At 44.4% G+C, this 17,898-nt stretch overlaps 1 protein-coding gene across 1 annotated transcript in view; it reads right to left on the reverse strand.

Moving 5' to 3' along the window:
* Positions 1–17,898, reverse strand: part of mapkbp1 (mitogen-activated protein kinase binding protein 1) — a 74,882-nt gene that overhangs the window by 16,409 nt on the left and 40,575 nt on the right. The window contains exons 5-14 of the mRNA XM_046308151.1: positions 16,545–16,715; positions 16,092–16,229; positions 14,198–14,380; positions 10,152–10,312; positions 8,528–8,717; positions 7,971–8,111; positions 7,442–7,626; positions 5,112–5,203; positions 2,797–2,922; positions 2,512–2,582 (exon numbers count right to left, since the gene is read on the reverse strand). Of these exons, the coding sequence (XP_046164107.1) occupies positions 2,512–2,582; positions 2,797–2,922; positions 5,112–5,203; positions 7,442–7,626; positions 7,971–8,111; positions 8,528–8,717; positions 10,152–10,312; positions 14,198–14,380; positions 16,092–16,229; positions 16,545–16,715 (1,458 nt within the window). The remainder of the gene's footprint in view (positions 1–2,511; positions 2,583–2,796; positions 2,923–5,111; positions 5,204–7,441; positions 7,627–7,970; positions 8,112–8,527; positions 8,718–10,151; positions 10,313–14,197; positions 14,381–16,091; positions 16,230–16,544; positions 16,716–17,898) is intronic.

A 17,898-nucleotide genomic window follows, 5' to 3' on the forward strand; every position in this document is an offset into this window, starting at 1 on the left:
ATCGTCCTCACAGCGGCAGACCCCGAGTTACACCAGGAACGCACAATCCCTTCATCAGTGCTCAGACTGTCCGCAATAGGCTGAGAGAGGCTGGACTGAGGGCTTGTAGGCCTGTTGTAAGGCAGGTCCTCACCGGACATCACCGACAACGACGTCGCCTATGGGCACAAACTCACCGTTGCTGGACCAGACAGGACTGGCAAAAAGTGATCTTCACTGACGAGTCGCGGTTTTGTGTCACCAGCGGTGATGGTGGGATTCGCATTTATCGTCAAAGGAATGAGCGTTACACCGAGGCCTGTACTCTGGAGCGGGATCGATTTGGAGGTGGAGGGTCCGTCATGGTCTGGGGCGGTATATCAAGGCATCATCGGACTGAGCTTGTTGTCATTGCAGGCAATCTCAACACTGTGTTACAGGGAAGAGATCCTCCTCCCTCATGTTGTACCCTTCCTGCAGGCTCATCCTGATATGACCCTCCAGCATGACAATGCCACCAGCCATACTGCTTGTTCTGTGCGTGATTCCCTGCAAGACAGGAATTTCAGTGTTCTGCCATGGCCAGCGAAGAGCCCGGATCTCAATCCCATTGAGCACGTCTGGGACCTGTTGGATCGGAGGGTGAGGGCTAGGGCCATTCTCCCCAGAAATGTCCGGGAACTTGCAGGTGCCTTGGTGGAAGAGTGGGCTGACATCTCAAAGCAAGAACTGGCAAATCTGGTGCAGTTCATGAGCAGGAGATGCACTGCAGTACTTAAAGCAGCTGGTGGCCACACTGTTACTGTTACTTTTGATTTTGACCCCCCGTTTGTTCAGGGACACATTACTCCATTTCTGTTAGTCACATGTCTGTGGAACTTGTTCAGTTTATGTCTCAGTTGTTGAATCTTATTATGTTCAAACAAATATTTACAGATGTTAAGTTTGCTGAAAATAAACACAGTTGACAGTGAGGACGTTTCTTTTTTCTTTTTTATTTATTTTTCTTCAAATAACGTAAAATGAGCGAGAAAAAGGCCATTCTTGAACATGGGGTGAGACATTGTAACTCATTTGTAAATAAAGCTAGTTTGTTATTTAGAATTATTTTTTTCTGGTTTTAGAGGGAGAGAAACCAAAAACCTACAGTCATCTCATGGGTCTCCCAGTCGAGGCCAGCATGGGTATTGAACCAGCATCTGGAGCAACACAGCTTGCCCTGCTATGCAGTGTCTTATTCCATTGCACCACTCAGGCGCTGTACAACGTGACCAGATAGGTCAAAATCATCCTACAAAATCAAATAATAAAAACCTTAGTGTAACAACAGTTTTAGCAAGTAATAGTGAAGTCGTGCACAATTATCAGTTTCTATTTAGGTTAAGTCGCCCATTCACTGTCAGTTAAAGACACAGTAGGACACAAAAGCATAATCAACTCCCACTTGCGCTGGTCTGGAGCAATGAAGTGGTCACGCAGGGTACCGTACTAAACCATAAATTACCTCTAAGTCCCGCAGCATAATCGCAAAACTTTTAGTGGAGCAAACACTGTATGCATCCCAGTGCAAACTCTGTATATTATGACAACATTTTGTGATGTTTTTGTTCGTTTTGGACTCCAGTGAGGTTTTTTTCAGCTGTTCAGGTACACAAAACATTTTCTGGAGGCAAGCCGAAGTTCCGAGCCGAAGTCTACGCCCCTTCGTCAGTGATTGGTCAACAGTGGGTATACTTTTTCATAGAAAAATACTGCACCAAACATCTTAGTTAAATTTTAAATTGCGCGACAAATATCTATTCGGCAAAAAAGTCATAATGAATGACAGATTTCTTGAGTTATCTTGAGTTATCTTAATTCTGACTATTTTGAGGATGTGTATACTGGCTACAGCGTCTCAAAATGGAAAAATGGTACTATTGCCACTGTTTTCTCGTTTTTCAACTGAAGCATGCTGATTGCTTTATAGTAGCCTAGTTTTGAGGGCCCTCTGAGCCCCCTCGGTCAGGAATTTGACTATTTTTGTAGAGCAGCCTTGTGAAAATGTCACTGTGACCCTCATAAGCAATGGGCGAGGAACACGGGAGGGGGAGAGCATATATTTGCAGCAAGTTGGCAGGGGACTTTGGGTATATAACAGATAGGATGACATAGAAAGCCTTTGAGAAAAAGTGTCATTATTAAATAGGCCACTTAGAGTGTAATTAATTAGCTGTAAGCAACAAGGATTTTCAAATAAAATATCTCAATATACAGTAGGGGTTGGCTGAGCCAAGATTAAAAATGTGGTCCATTGCCGAAATATGCTGAGAGAAGAAGATCATGAAATATTGCCAAGACGTGCTACAAGAGCATCAGTCCTCCAAACTTAGTTTAGCCGCAGCAACCGCTGTTCTGGAGCAGCGTGTGTGTGTGTGTGTGTGTGTGTGTGTGTGTGTGTGTGTGTGTGTGTGTGTGTGTGTGTGTGTGTGTGTGTGTGTGTGTGTGTGTGTGTGTGTGTGTGTGTGTGTGTGTGTGTATAACGGCCTTTACCTTCTGCGCTGTGCGGAAGTAGATGCTCTTGTCAGCGCCACAGCTGATCATCCTCACTTTGCCGTCATTGGCTGAAAGAGAAGAAGCACTGTTATTATGACAATAGCAGCCGTGTTAACTTCAAACAGCGAGCTAGCGCCACACTTGACACTTCCATGACATGCCAAAAGTCTAAGTTACATTAACTAATATAACAGTTAAGGGATGGAGACTTGAGAGTTTGAGGTAAAGGGGGGCGGGTTGGCGGGATGTTGTAAAGGGTCAAAGGTCGTCTGCGCGTCTCACCAGCGAATCGGACGGCGGTGATGGAGGAGGAGTGTTCGTCCAGCGTCTGCAGCAGGCTGTACTCCTGCTCTGCATCCAGCACATGAATCAGACGGTCTCGACTAGCTGTGGCTAGTAGCTTCAGACCTGCCAGATATAACATAAACACACACAACAGGACATCAGCAACTTTCCAACAGCCAACACCTGTTCTCCATCTTAGTGGTGGTAAACCTGTTTCATTACAGCGAGTGGTCTTTCATGTTTTTAACAGCCATAATGCATCCTGTTGAGTACAGTGGTGAACATGTGCTCCGCAGACTGCTCCCTGACATAGCAATGCCACGTGTGGACTCACTGTAACCTCTTAAAGCGTGCTAGTTGCTACAGATGTAGGATCTTAATTTGAGCTAGTTTGCTACAGCAGGAAAATAATCCTGTAGCAACAGGACATTTCAATTAAGTGGATTATAATTCATTGACATTTTTGTAGGGGTTGATACATTTTCGTAAGGGAAAATCAAGCCTGAAATTTCAAAGTGGAAATTGAAAACTTCCGAAGCCTTTTTAAACTTCAAATACATTACAAGTTTGACATTTTCTGCAATGCAGGAAAGTTCTCCTGCAACAGGGTGATCGAATGAAGAACCTCCATCTGTATTACCTTTATCCCTGTTAACGGTAATCTATTAACGAGAGGACACAGCAGTGCAAACTCTCTTTTTCCTTAAGAGGCTCACTGAGAAATGAGAGCAGTACTACGGTATGCCAAGCATGAGCCATGTAGGGATGGCCTGCATAGAGGGATATGAAATATCCTCAGCTAGGTCGAGTCCAATATTTCTCACCAAAATCATACTGGAAAACTAGATTAAACTGCTTTCTAAATATTTTATTAATTTATTTATAGATGACTCTATAGCTATTTGCATGTGCAACATGCAGTCCTTAGCTTGTGACTGCACTCCACATGGTCAACAAACGTGATTATATTAGCCTAATACCAATGAGCTGACGGAACTCAATATCCATGTGAATTGTTAATCAAAAAGTAATTTAAAGCACTCTACCGAGGGACTTGATTGAATTTCCAACCTGATTCAACTGAGTAAATGAAAAACACTATCTATTTAGCTTATCCTCTCCTTGCTGAGATTGCACATCGATCCTGGATCTGGCAGCTTTGAGACTGGGTTAACCTTGTTCCCAGCAAGATACAATAGCAAGGGCAAGCGCTAGACTTAAAACGTATTGAGCATATCGAGTGCACCCATGGGTGGTCCAATCAAATTGCCGTGGTCTGCGGGAGGCTTTGTCCCTTAATTCTATTTCTATGACAGTAGGCAGGCAGGCTACCTGAACACAGCAGTTCTGCAGGACAATGGTAAGTAACAGCTCTGAATATTAGCACCCTGGAGGTGTTAATGTACAGTGCAGTGCGGTGGCCAGAGGGCGTGTCAGTGTATTGGGTTTAATCTTAGCCCTTCTATCTTTCCCTCTGTGTATGTGGTGGCAACCACTAACGAATGGCCTAGAGAGGAATGATCCACTGAGAGAATCTTAATGTCATTAATACTCCTATTAACATGTGAGCCACTATATGCGTCCCAAATGGCACCCCATTTCCTATATAGTGCACTACGACAACCTTATGGGCCCTCGTCAAAAGTAGTGCACTACAGTGCATTCAGAAAGTATTCAGACCCCTTCCCTTTTCCACATTTTGTTACGTGACAGCCTTATTCTAAAACGGATTAAATAAAAAAATGTCCTCATAAACCTACACACAATACCCCATAATGACAAAGCGAAAACAGGTTATTCGAATTTTTTTGCAAATCAAAACTAGATGGTGTTCAGAGATAGATGGAAGGGGTTGAGGGGAGCTGAAGGGTGGGACAAAAAAAGAAGATTAGGGGAGGGGTGATAGGGTTAGGAGAAAATAACAAAGAATGGGGGATTGGAAATGATGCAGACAATTACATTGATAGAAGCCACAAACTATCTGCAATATTAAAGCTGATCCACCCCCTAAACATTTTTTACATTGAAAATTACTAAAATAACTAACTTCTAGAGTGCTTTGAGAGTTCCATTCTATTGCACAAATGCCTATTTAGAGCTTTGATTTTACTGTGTTCATTGGGAACGTCAGTTCACAACCCAGCCTTCTTATAACTTGCGGGAGCTCTGAAGTGGTTTGTTTCACAAGTCAATGGGAGGTTGGTGAAGCATCTGGCAAGCAGCTTAAGGTGGTTTAAAACTCCAGTAGTATCATTAACCATGGTGTCTCTTTAATTTCCTCCCAGGAGAGGGGAAGCCACTGTCTGACTTACCCGTCTCAGGCTTGGAGTATTCCAGACAAAGGATCTCAGAGTCGTGGGCCTGAACGTTCAGAATCTCCTCCATGCTCACCAGCTCATGGATTCTGCAACAGCAATTAGAATAGAATAGTACTTTATTAGTCCTTAACACAACAAACACTACTTTTTTGGGAGGACCGCATATGGTTTACAGCACAGCTGAGTCTCTCTACACAGACACCACAGGGCCGCAGTAGAATGCAGAGTAGACCGCCATCATTACATTTTGTGTGACATTCTAACAAGTAGCCTTGGTGATCACCGGGTCATTAGTGATCTAGCCATGGTGCATCCATCCAGTTACAGTTGAAGTCGGAAGTTTACATACACTTAGGTTGGAGTCATTAAAACTTGTTTTTCAACCACTCCACACATTTCTTGTTAACAAACTATAGTTTTGGCAAGTTGGTTAGGACATCGACTTTGTGCATGACATGATGTCATGGCTTTAGAAGCTTCTGTTAGGCTAATTGACATCATTTGAGTCAATTGGAGGTTTACCTGTCGATGTATTTCAAGAACGACCTTCAAACTCAGTGCCTCTTTGCCTGACATCATGGGAAAATCTAAATAAATCAGTCAAGATCTCAGAAAAAACCTCCACACGTCTGGTTCATCCTTGGGAGCAATTTCCAAACGCCTGAAGGTACCAAGTTCATCTGTACAAACAATAGTACGCAAGTATAAACACCATGGGACCACGCAGCCGTCATACTGCTCAGGATGGAGACGCATTCTGTCTCCTACAGATGAATGTACTTTGGTGAGAAAAGCGCAAATCAATCCCAGAACAAAAGTAAAGGAGCTTGTGAAGATACTGGAGGAAACAGGTACAAAAGTATATATTTCCACAGTAAAACGAGTCCTATATCGACATAACCTGAAAGGCTGCTCAGCAAGGAAGAAGCCACTGCTGCAAAACCGCCATAAAAAAGCCAGACTACGGTTTTCAACTGCACATGGGGACAAATAATCATACTTTAGGGAGAAATGTCCTCTGGTCTGATCAAACAAAAATAGAACTGTTCGGCCATAATGACCATCGTTATGTTTGGAGGTAAAAGGGGGGGGCTTACAAGCCGAAGAACACCATCCCAACCTTGAAGCAAGGGAGTGGCAGCATCATGTTGTGGGGGTGCTTGCTGCAGGAGGGACTGGTGCACTTCACAAAATAGATGACATCATGAGGAAGGAAAATTATGTGGATATATTGAAGCAACATGTCAAGACATCAGTCAGGAAGTTAAAGCTTGGTCACAAATGGGTCTTCCAAATGGACAATGACACCAAGCATACTTCCAAAGTTGTGGCAAAATGACTTAAAGACAACAAAGACAAGGTATTAGAGTGGCCATCACAAAGCCCTGACCGCAATCCTATAGAAAATGTGTAGGCAGAACTGAAAAAGCGTGTGTGAGCAAGGAGGCCTACAAACCTGACTCAGTTACACCAGCTCTGTCAGGAGGAATGGGCCAGTGGAGTGCTACCCGAAACATTTGTCCCAAGTTAAACAATTTAAAGGCAATGCTACCAAATACTAATTGAGTGTATGGAAACTTCTGACCCACTGAGAATTTGATGAAAGAAATAAAAGCTGAAATAATCATTCTCTCTACTATTATTCTGACATTTCACATTCTTAAAGTGGTGATCCTAACTGACCTAAGACAGGGAATTTTTACTAGGATTAAATGTCAGGAATTGTGTAAAACTGAGTTTAAATGTATTTGGCTAAGGTGTATGGAAACCTCCGACTTCAACTGTATGTGGAAAGATGCAGTCAGGGGCTGGACTGCTGCTGCTGAAAGGACCTCCTCTCACCCCAATTTAACAAACACAGTGATTGGGAGTCAGACAGGGCAGTGCACAATTTACCCAGCATCAACCGGGTTAGGGTTTAGCTGGGGTAGGCCATCATTGTAAATAAGAATTTGTTCGTAACTGACTTGCCAAGTTAAATAAAGGTTAAATAAGCTAATTTTAAAAACACAGCTCTGAGAACACACACCCTCCCAGGAGTCTAATTAAGTGAATTGAATTAGGACAGGGGTGCTGATGCCTGAAGGGTGGAGATTCAAAACAAGGCTCCCTCTCGGAAGGCATGGGAGAGGTACTGTACCTCAGTGTTTTCCCCGGATGAAGGTCTACTAACCCAAACATTGATTGCTTAAACAAGATCCATTGAATTGTTTGTAGAGTAATCAAGACTACCAATGTACCAGAGTTTCTCGTTCTACTATCATTTCTTCCATAGACTTGGAACTGCAGGTGTGCGAACAAACACTATTTTTCTCCAACAGTACCTCAAGGTGCCGGTGCGGTCGCCCGACGCCAGGTGCTGCCCGTCGGGGCTCACACACATGGTCCTGATGCCCGTCCTAGTCTCTGAGGTCTGGGGGTCGGCCTTCTCTCCGTTCCCCGAGTTGAGGCACTCTGTGTCCAGCAGGCCGGCCGTGTTGTTGTCCATGTAGATTATCTTCTGGAGGTCCTGGAGAGGGAGAAGTGGAGGGACGGGTTATGAGCTGAGAAAACCATACACTGTAGATTCACCATCAATCGATCTCTGTCAGGTGGTTGTGTGTGCTGCAGAGTCAGTGTCCCCCTCTCACGGCATAACTCTGGATTCATAGTTGTTCTACTCAAGGAGGAGAGGAACCTATCTATCAAATCTCAAATCAGCAGCCATTCGTGTTGAGATCAGGAGTTATTTAGCTCGACGGGAGTGTGTGAGACATGCGTTGCAGGCAGCTGAGGAGGGCGGGGGTTACGGTTAGAGGAGGGGGAGCTGGTGACCTAGCAGGAGTTACAGGGTGTGTTGAAAGACAGACGTACGTTGCTGATGACGTTGCGGCTGAGGGTGGTGCTGTGACCGTCAGTGTTCCAGAGACGGATGGTGTTGTCTGAGGAGCAGCTGAGGAAGGAGCCTGGAGGCAGACAGGGCTGCTCACCATCACTTACCCTGTCCGGGTACACCTGTCCAGGTACACAGAACATGGAACATTAGTAGACCTGGCGTCTGGAAGAAATGATGTAAACCTTCATACAGATACATTTTGGATAAACCTAAAAAAAAAAAAGAAGGTACATAGGACACGGAAACAGTTCTAAACTAGTATACGCACATTCCAGCTGCGGGGTTGAAAAATGGCACTACAGAATAAGATACCCGCACACCGTTGAATGCTGTGCTCCACCCAACAACATAAACGAGAGCATCATTCAACAGTGTGCAACGGGTATCTTGTTTCTTTTCTACATGTAAAATAAGCCTCTGTATACAAGGAGTAAGGAGTGATACGATACACATACACTCAACCAGGTTTCAGAATGCCCTGACGAAGGCTTTGTGACGCAACATATTCCTCCAGGCCTCCCCTCCCTGGCCTTACCTCGACGCTCCACACGCAAGCCGAGTGGTAGAGGGCGGAGTAGACCTTGCCCACTTTCCTGAGGTCCCGTACGTCCCACACATACAGGCTGTGGTCGTTGTAGACACAGGACAGCCAGCGGCTCGCAGGGTCATATGATACAGCCACCGTGTCAGGGTACCGGGCGTCCGTCTTGTGGCTGAAGAGGTGGCTGGAGGGAGTGAGGGAGAGAGCGGAGAGTTGATATGTAATAGCACTGTTACACTGTAATAAAAAGTAGACATTGAATTTAGAAAGGACTTTTCCAGAACCCAGAGATCATTTACAAGACAGTCAAAAAGTTACTCAATACAAGGGTTATGGAAAAGCCCAACTTTAATGGTAATTTAATGGTTGTGTTTTTAGGCAGATTGTTTTAGGCAGATTTTTTTCCCCAGCTGTGCTTTTGACCAGAACATGATGTGCATACTGGGAGAGGTCTGGCCACTTTACGGTGTGTCCCACTGAAACTTCTATAAACAGTAGCGAGGTGGCCTTGATGGCAGGCTTCACTTAATAGTAGCTTCGTCATGAGCATAACTACAACGCCATCTCTGGGCCCTGTTCAAAAGTAGTGCACTAAATAGGGAATAAGGTGTCATTTGGGACACACCCATGCAGTTAGTCAGGGGCGGCAGGTAGCCTAGTGGTTAGAGCGTTGGGCCAGAAGGTTGCTGGATCGAATCTCCGAGCTGACAAGGTAAAAATCTGTCATTCTGCCCCTGAGCAAGGCAGTTAACCCACTGTTCCCCAGGCGCCGAAGACGTGGATGTCGATTAAGGCAGCACCCCGCACTTCTCTGATTCAGAGGGGATGGGTTAAAAGGCGGAAGACACATTTTCAGTTGAATACATTCAGTTGGACAACTGACTAGGTATCCCCCTTTCCCTTCCTTTCACTGGTGGGCTTTTTCATGTCCCACACAAACATGCTACCGTACAGACATGATTAGTCAGCTAACCTTTTGGAACATCTGGGGCCTATTGTCAGTGAGTCAGTCGAACAGGGAAATGAACCAGCAGAATTACAGCGTCAGCATCTCAGCACTCAGTCCATGTTTATGAGGAGAAGAGAACTAACTCGCAGAGGAATCTCTGTTTTGTCTTTCTGAAGGCATCAATGACAAAATATATATTTAAAAATAACTTGAGGGGAACACACATGATAGGAACACAATCTGATATTTAACTCCAGCTGGGCCCCCGTGCATCCTGGATGAAAAGTAATAACAAAAAGGAAATTATTCAAGGATATTTTGTGTGGTTGGTTTGTTTGGTATTTGCATTGGTATGATGCTGTATGAGAAGCAGATACCACACAACCCACACTGCTCTGGCTAATCAACTGGACTGCTCCCACTTTCCACAGTCACAAACAAACTATTCAGCCACTGGACACTTTACTCACGATCAGGGCGTCATGTAAATGTCATTATATTGACATTTAAATTGCATGATTTTTTTTTTTATAGTGTTCCTTTTTCTTAAAATATACCCTTGCAGACACAAAAACCTCTTTACGTTGTTGTTTATAATATCCATGTTTCGGTCTGAGACCTTTTTCCTAGACACTCACCTTTACCTCTCTGGCTCTGACTGACACTCACCTAGCCTCCACCACGGTGGCGATGTCTGTTCCCAGGCAGTGTGGGCGTGGCAGGGTACAGATGAAGTGCAGGTTGACAGGGCTGAAGACCCTCACGGTGCCGTCTGCACAGCCACAGAAGATCAGCTCCTCTGTCACAGACAGAGACGTGGCCTGAGATGTCTGGGGAACAGAGGAGAGGAAGGGGGGTTAGAGAGGACATACTGTACAAACATATACACAACATTGCTTCCCCTACTATTGTACAGAGTATATGGTACTGGCCACCACGTCTGGCTCTTTTCCCCTCTGCATAAAATAGTTTCAATTGAAAAAACATTTGTTGTGTTGAATTACGGAGTGGGATTTTAAAGAGGCTCTGTATGTTGATTTAAGGGCCTTTCAAGAACCACCTTGAAAATACTCTAGGGGAAACACTGACGATCTGCTGCACAACATAGGCTTATAGGTCTTCAGGGAAATAAACTTGCACAAACAGCAGAAAGAACTAGAGTGCTGTCTGTCAATAATATTGAACCTATTGAAGCCCATTGTCAGTGAAGCATCAGAGAACCCACTTCTAGGGACTAGCAGTCAGCACCACAGACCTGTTATTCTGTGAAAATACTGATATCATTTCACTTGCCAATATTACCAGCTTTACTGTCGCTAGGCCCCTGGGCAAACAATATGAAAACATCTCTCAAGTAATTTAATTTAGGCAGAAGAAGTGGCTTCACTAGAAAAGCAATATTCTCCAAAGTTAACCGCAGAAACAGGATGCCAGAAACAGAATGATATGCAATATATTTCCCAGTGGTAAAGCTGAAAGATGCAAGGCATCCAGAAACCACAAATGCTCGCGTGCAGCATAATGAGATCTAGGCCTACAGCGTGTAAACAACAATACGCAATATTATTTTCCAATTTACCAGTATGATGCTTAGAATAACGTATAAGAGCGATTCAGCCAGCCATGGTGCCCAGACTGGACACATATTTAGCTCCAAGTCCAACAACAGTAATTTACTCAATCGTTTACACATTCCCCCATTGGGCTTGGGTTGCCAAAGCATGCTGTGCTTTCCCTACAATCAAAGCATGCCAGTGAAGCAACCATCTTAGCAGGGGAGAAACCAAAATATATGAAAGTGACAGCATCAAGTGGCTTCTGGGGAAGAGGAGTGTATGGTGACAGTCCTGTTATGACAGAGGATACTTTCTTTCCTGCCTTCTACAGCATGTCAGATTATGCAGTTCATGGGAGGGGATGAAAGACAAATGTCCCAGTTTGATGTAGTGGTTGTGGTCACTTGTTACAGGCTAAAGCACCTCATGTTTGGAAGTCTTTAAAAATCCCCACCAGTAGCTTCACAGTGAGAATGTTAAGAGCGCCAACTAATCAATTGCATTGAGAGAAACAATGGCTGTTTTCTTGACGAGCAGTGCGAGTGGAGGTGCCAGGATGGAATGTGATGGTGTCGCAGAGGTTGATGAGCTCTGAATCAGACAGAGCAAGCATTGTCCAATCCTCTTCTCCCTCGCTCTCTCTCTTTTCTCTCATTCTCTTTTCTCTCCCCCGCTTCCATTTCCATTCTTCTCTCCCTTGCCACCCACCCGCCCCACCGTAGCCCCGACCCACTTCAGCCCTGTCAGCACGAAGGTGCCAGGCCAAGCATTGCCAAGCAGGCAGGGATCACGCTCTGGTAGAGTGGGTTCCAATAATGTGGTACAAGTTCAGGCAAAGGTTTTTGAGACCTCAAAGTCTGCATCCAAAATGGCACCCTATTCCCTTTATAGTCTTCTATGTTTGACCAGGTCCCTTTAATCTCTGGTCAAAAGTAGTGCACTATATACAGTGGCATGAAAAAGTATGTGAACCCCTTGGAATTACCTGGATATCTGCATAGATATGACATACAATTTGATCTGATCTTCATCTAAGTCACAACAATAGACAAACACAGTGTGCTTAAGCTAATAACACACAAATTATTGTACTTTTCTTGCCTATATTAAATACATCATTGAAACATTCACAGTGCAGGTTGGAAACAGTATGTGAACCCGTAGGCTAATGACTTCCCCAAAAACTAATTGAAGTCAGGAGTCAACTAACCTGGAGTCGAATCAATGAGACGAGATTGGAGAGTTTGGTTAGAGCTGCCCTGCCCAATAAAAAACAAAACACTCACAAAATTTGACTTTGCTATTTACAAGAAGTATTGCCTGATGTGAACCATGCCTCGAACAAAAGACATCTCAGAAGACCTAAGATTAAGAATTGGTGCCTTGTATAAAGCTGGAAAGGGTTACAAACGTATCTCTAAAAGTCAGTCCATGGTAAGACAAATTGTTTATGACCAATTTATGCAGATATCCAGGTCATTCGAAAGGGTTCATATACATGTTCTTCCCACTGTAAAGAATAGGGTGCCATTTGGGGACGCATACTAAGGCCCCTCCATCAAAGTCCTGCATGAATTCTGACAACCAGATGAAAATACTGTACAAGCTGACCCTTTCACCTGATAATTCCCATGCATTTTTCTATGTACAGTACATAAAAACCGAAACAGAGTATAATCCCACAAGTCAACATGACCTTCTCAGGCCCTCATGATATGAAACCAGGAAACCATGAGGTTAGCACAAGCAATGATGTGAGAAGTATCTATCGAAGGCCTGGGGTGAAAACATTGTTTTGTTCTCACACCAACACCAAAATGAGGTGACCGGTGATGCTGAAATCAACTCTACCTCAGGTTTTTAATGTGAATAAAGGCTAGCCTATATCGAAGAGAGATGCTAACGATGACATACCTTTTCTCACATGAAAACCTGGGGGAAAATGTATGTGAATGCTGAAGTCAACTTTACCCCAGATTTTAAATGTGAGTAAACAAGGTATACTTATCTAAGGCCTGGGGGGGGAATCAATGAGTTCATAGAGATACAACGTGTGTCCTATTGAATTCTGTGGACAAGTTCATATGTCATATTGTTTTCACACCAACGCCATTATAGACCCTCTATACTTTGTTCTGGAGTGTATGTATAATCATGTGGACACAAGGTGATGGAAGGTTTGAGTGAAGACAATGGACGGCCAACATCTGGTGTCTGAGCAGAGGGGACGTTGAGAATGACGACGACGACTAGGATCAAGTCAAACACACACACAGCCAATAGGGCGGACAGGTGGGCATGATAGAACGCAGTGTTCTGAGAAAGACTCCAATAGGATGCTCGGAGGTATCGGAGGAGGGCGGGGCACAACTTTCAGCTGATGTGACATGGAAGTGACAACTGCCGCAGCACAGGTGAGGGACAGACTTACTGTGATGACAACGTTTTTCTGGACAGTGTAAGAGAAGAAGCAGAAGAAGACTAATATTAGACAGCAGCACAGAGGGGCAAATGAACACTCCTACAGGACCACAACCCCTACACGAGTTGTCTGTCTATAATTGACTTTTAAGAAGGGGCTGAAAGCAGTGTATTGTATGACAGTCGGTGGCTACATATGACATCGAGAATTAGGATATAGTAGCCAGTCAAGTGGCTTGAAAGTTTGAGCCTGTGCCACAAGTAGATTGAAAAAGGGTTATGTTCTAAGCTGGTTATGCAGCAGAAGCTGTGATAAGTCACCAGCTCTTTCTCTGCCAACGTTTACACACCATCGGTTCTGTAGCGATACTCCATTCATTCACACGGTTTTCGACTAAAGTGATGCATAGTGTTACACTCCGCTTGTGGACACAGACAGGAAGCTAGTTCCAGTAGAACCGGAAAGTAGCCTATTGCCTAAATGTGTCCAATAAACTGGAAAGGTGAGCACCACCACATGTCTGTAGGGAACTCTAAAATGTCATTGAATTCAGTGTTTCCTTTCCATTTGATTTTATTGCCTTTTTAACCTGGCAGCCAAATACTTTTGAGTCAAGGAGATCAATTCTTAATTCTATGAATGACTCCTTTAACAAGGCTCATTTCCGTTTTCGGTTGCAAAATGTCTTGTTACGTTGTGCCTTTAATGAACGTGACCTAGAGTTTAAAGTAACTCACCCTTAGCTCCACCCATTTGTCCAGCAGGCGTTTGTCATTGAACTCGCAGAGCAGGCCTGAGGAAGTGATGCAGAAGGTGCTGCCGGCTTTACGACCCTTCCCACATGCCACGTCAGAGAAGAAGTTGTTCCTCAACTCTCCCAGGAGCCCTGAGCGACCCAGCAGAGGAACTGTGGTGTTCACCTAGCAGACACAGGGAGGGAGAGAGGGAGGGAGGAATTATTTGACAGCCATTGCTATGGGGTCTGACAGACCTAGTCCATCAGTTTGGTATGTTAACCTAAACCCGTCAACAATGAAGAGGCGACTCCGGGATGCTGGCCTTCTAGGCAGAGTTGCAAAGAAAAAGCCATATCTCAGACTGGCCAATGAAAAGAAAAGATCAAGACGGGCAAAAAAAACAGACACTCAACAGAGGAAGACTCTTAAAAAGTGTTATGGACAGACAAATCTAAGTTTGAGGTGGTCGGATCACAAAGAAGAACATTTGTGAGACGCAGAAAAAATGAAAAGATGCTGGAGGAGTGCTTGACGCCATCTGTCAAGCATGGTGGAGGCAATGTGATGGTCTGGGGGTGTTTTGGTGGTGGTAAAGTGGGAGATTTGTACAGGGTAAAAGGGATCTTGAAGAAGGAAGGCTTTTCACTCCATTTTGCAACGTCATACCTTACCTTGTGGATGGTGCTTAATTGGAGCCAATTTCCTCCTACAACAGGACAATGACCCAAAGCACAGATCCAAACTATGCAATAAGTATTTAGGGAAGAAGCAGTCAGCTGGTATTCTGTCTATAATGGTGGCCAGCACAATCACAGGATCTCAACCCTATTGGGCTGTTGTTGGAGCAGCTTGACCGTAAGAAGTGCCCATCAAGCCAATCCAACTTGTGGGAGGTGCTTCAGGAAGCGTTGGGTGAAATCTCTTCAGATTACCTCAACAAATTGACAACTAGAATGCAAAGGTCTGCAAGGCTGTAATTGCTGCAAGCGGAGGATTCTTTGACGAAAGCAAAGTTTGAAGGACACAATTATTATTTCAATTAAAAATAATTATTTACAACCATGTCAACGTCTTGACTATATTTATTATTAATTTTGCATCTCAATTCATGTATGTTTTTATGGAAAACAAGGACATTTCTAAGTGACCCCAAACATTTTTATTCAATTTTTTTACCAGGTAAGTTGACTGAAAAGACGTTCTCATTTACAGCAACGACCTGGGAAATAGTTACAGGGGAGAGGAGGGGGATGAATGAGCCAATTGTAAGCTGGGGATGATTAAGTGACCGTGATGGTATGAGGGACAGCTTGGGAATTTAGCCAGGACACCAGGGTTAACACCCCTACTCTTACGATAAGTGCCATGGGATCTTTAATGACCTCAGTGAGTCAGGACACCCGTTTAACGTCCCATCTGAAAGACGGAACCCTACACAGGGCAATGTCCCCAATCACTGCCCTGGGGCATTGGGATATTTTTTAGACCAGAGGAAAGAGTGCCTCCTGCTGGCCCTCCAACACCACTTCCAGCAGCATGTGGTCTCCCATCCAGGGATTGACCAGGACCAACCCTGCTTAGCTTCAGAAGCAAGCTGAATTTTGAATGGTAGTGTAGGACATTTAGATTGGGCATCAACATGGCTATTGAACTTGAGATATGACGTCCTAATAGCTTACTGAAGAGAAGAGTTTCCAAAACTGGTCCTTGTGACCTCCAACAATAAAGTATTTGTTAAATTCCAACAAAATCACACCTAATTAGGGTGGCAGGTAGAATCTAATTTCTTCTTAAGTCCGTTAGTTATTATCTAATTTGTTAATTAACTCAACAGTTATTATTGATCAGTTATGGATTAAGTCATGCTGTTGTTGTTGTGACTGACTGTAAATACCTTGGAGGATTTGGTGTGATCCAGGTACCAGAACTTGACGTGCCTGTTCCCTGCCGTGACAAAGTAGGAGCTGTCGTCTGAGAAGGACACGGCCGTCACTTTACTGGAGACTTTGTTGGCTGCCACCACAATGTTTTTCTGAGACGGAGAAAAAAATAGCACAGAACAAGGACTGTAGATCGACATTAGATATATACTTTATTTTCCTCAGAGAAGAAGAGAGGAAAGGTGTTCAGTATAAAACATTGAACAGCAATTTAAAAACCGCACCATCTGGCTATATGTATATTAATGTATTTGGAGAGTCGTCTTCGATTGCCTCTTCTTCCAAAGGAGCAATGGGCCTAAGTAGCTAAAGTATTTTTTTTACTCATCCAAAATGTATTGGAAAATGGAGACATTTGAAGACCTAATAAGACCCAATGAATACCTAATAAGGGAGTAGCTCACTACCTTCCAGGCCCAGACATTAACGATCATGTCGTGCTGGTATCCCACGCTGACGATGTACTTGCTGTTAGGGCTGAAGGCCACGCAGGAGATGCCGTACTTATGCTCCTGTAGCTCGGCCACCTGAGTCCGCTCTGCAACGTCCCACACCCGCACAGCAGGCATGTGCCCACTCTGGAAGGGGAGAGAGGGAGGAGGAAAGGAAGAAATAGGGATGAATGAAAGACAGAATGATAAATCATGCACAAAAATATTCTACTTCTTTTCACTCTAGCCTACTCCATGTATCACACCCACACATGTTCATCTTATCTTCATTTATTTCCCGTTAATTTATCCAGGCAAATGGATTAAGAACTAACTCTTATAATGACGACCTGACAGGTTTGTATCCAGAAGGTGATGTAGCCTCAGTCCAATTCCCTGGATCATGCAGATGTTGTCGAAGGACAGAAGTCTCTAGTCTCCACTAAGCTTTTCAATGTACCCTGTAACTGCGTCCCAATCTGGTAATGATTTGTCTTATGCAACTCAAGGATAGAACAGAAGATCGAGTGGAGGGAATTTAAAGAGGAAAGGCGAGGGAGACTTAAGCTAGGAAATTATTTCTAAAGCATCTCTAGTACTGTCTTCCCCTCTGCAGGCAGAGGCTCAGAGGCAGGCAGAGGATTATGGACTTCCTGACAGGCCGCCCACAGGTGATAAAGGTAGGTATCAACACATCTATCACGGGGGCCCCACAGGGGTGCGTGCTCAGTCCCCTCCTGTACTCCCTGTTCACCCATGACTGCATGGCCAAGCACAACTCCAATACCATCAATAGGTTTGCAGACGACACAACAGTGGTAGGCCTGATCACAGACAACGACGAGACAGCCTATAGGGAGGAGGTCAGAGACCTGGCAGTGAGGTGCCAGGATAACAACCTGTCCCTCAATGTGAGCAAGACAAAGGAGCTGATTGTGGACTACAGGAAAAGAAGGACCGAGCACACCCCCATTCTCATCGACGGGGCTGTAGTGGAGCAGTTTGCGAGCTTCAAGTTCCTTGGTGTCCACATCACCAATTAACTATCATCATCAATTAATGAACATGCACCTGTGGAGCGGTCGTTAAGACACTAACAGCTTACAGACAGTAGGCAACTCAGGTCACAGTTCTGAAAACTTAGGACACTAAAGAGGCCTTTCTACTGACTCTGAAAAACACCAAGGGAAAGATGCCCAGGGTCCCTGCTCATCTGTGTGAACGTGCTTTAGGCATGCTGCAAGGAGGCATGAGGACTACAGATGTGGCAAGGGCAATAAATTGCAATGTTCGTACTGTGAGATGCCTAAGACAGTGCTACAGGGAGATA

Source organism: Oncorhynchus gorbuscha, linkage group LG17, assembly GCF_021184085.1.
Source record: "Oncorhynchus gorbuscha isolate QuinsamMale2020 ecotype Even-year linkage group LG17, OgorEven_v1.0, whole genome shotgun sequence".
NCBI lineage: Eukaryota > Metazoa > Chordata > Actinopteri > Salmoniformes > Salmonidae > Oncorhynchus > Oncorhynchus gorbuscha.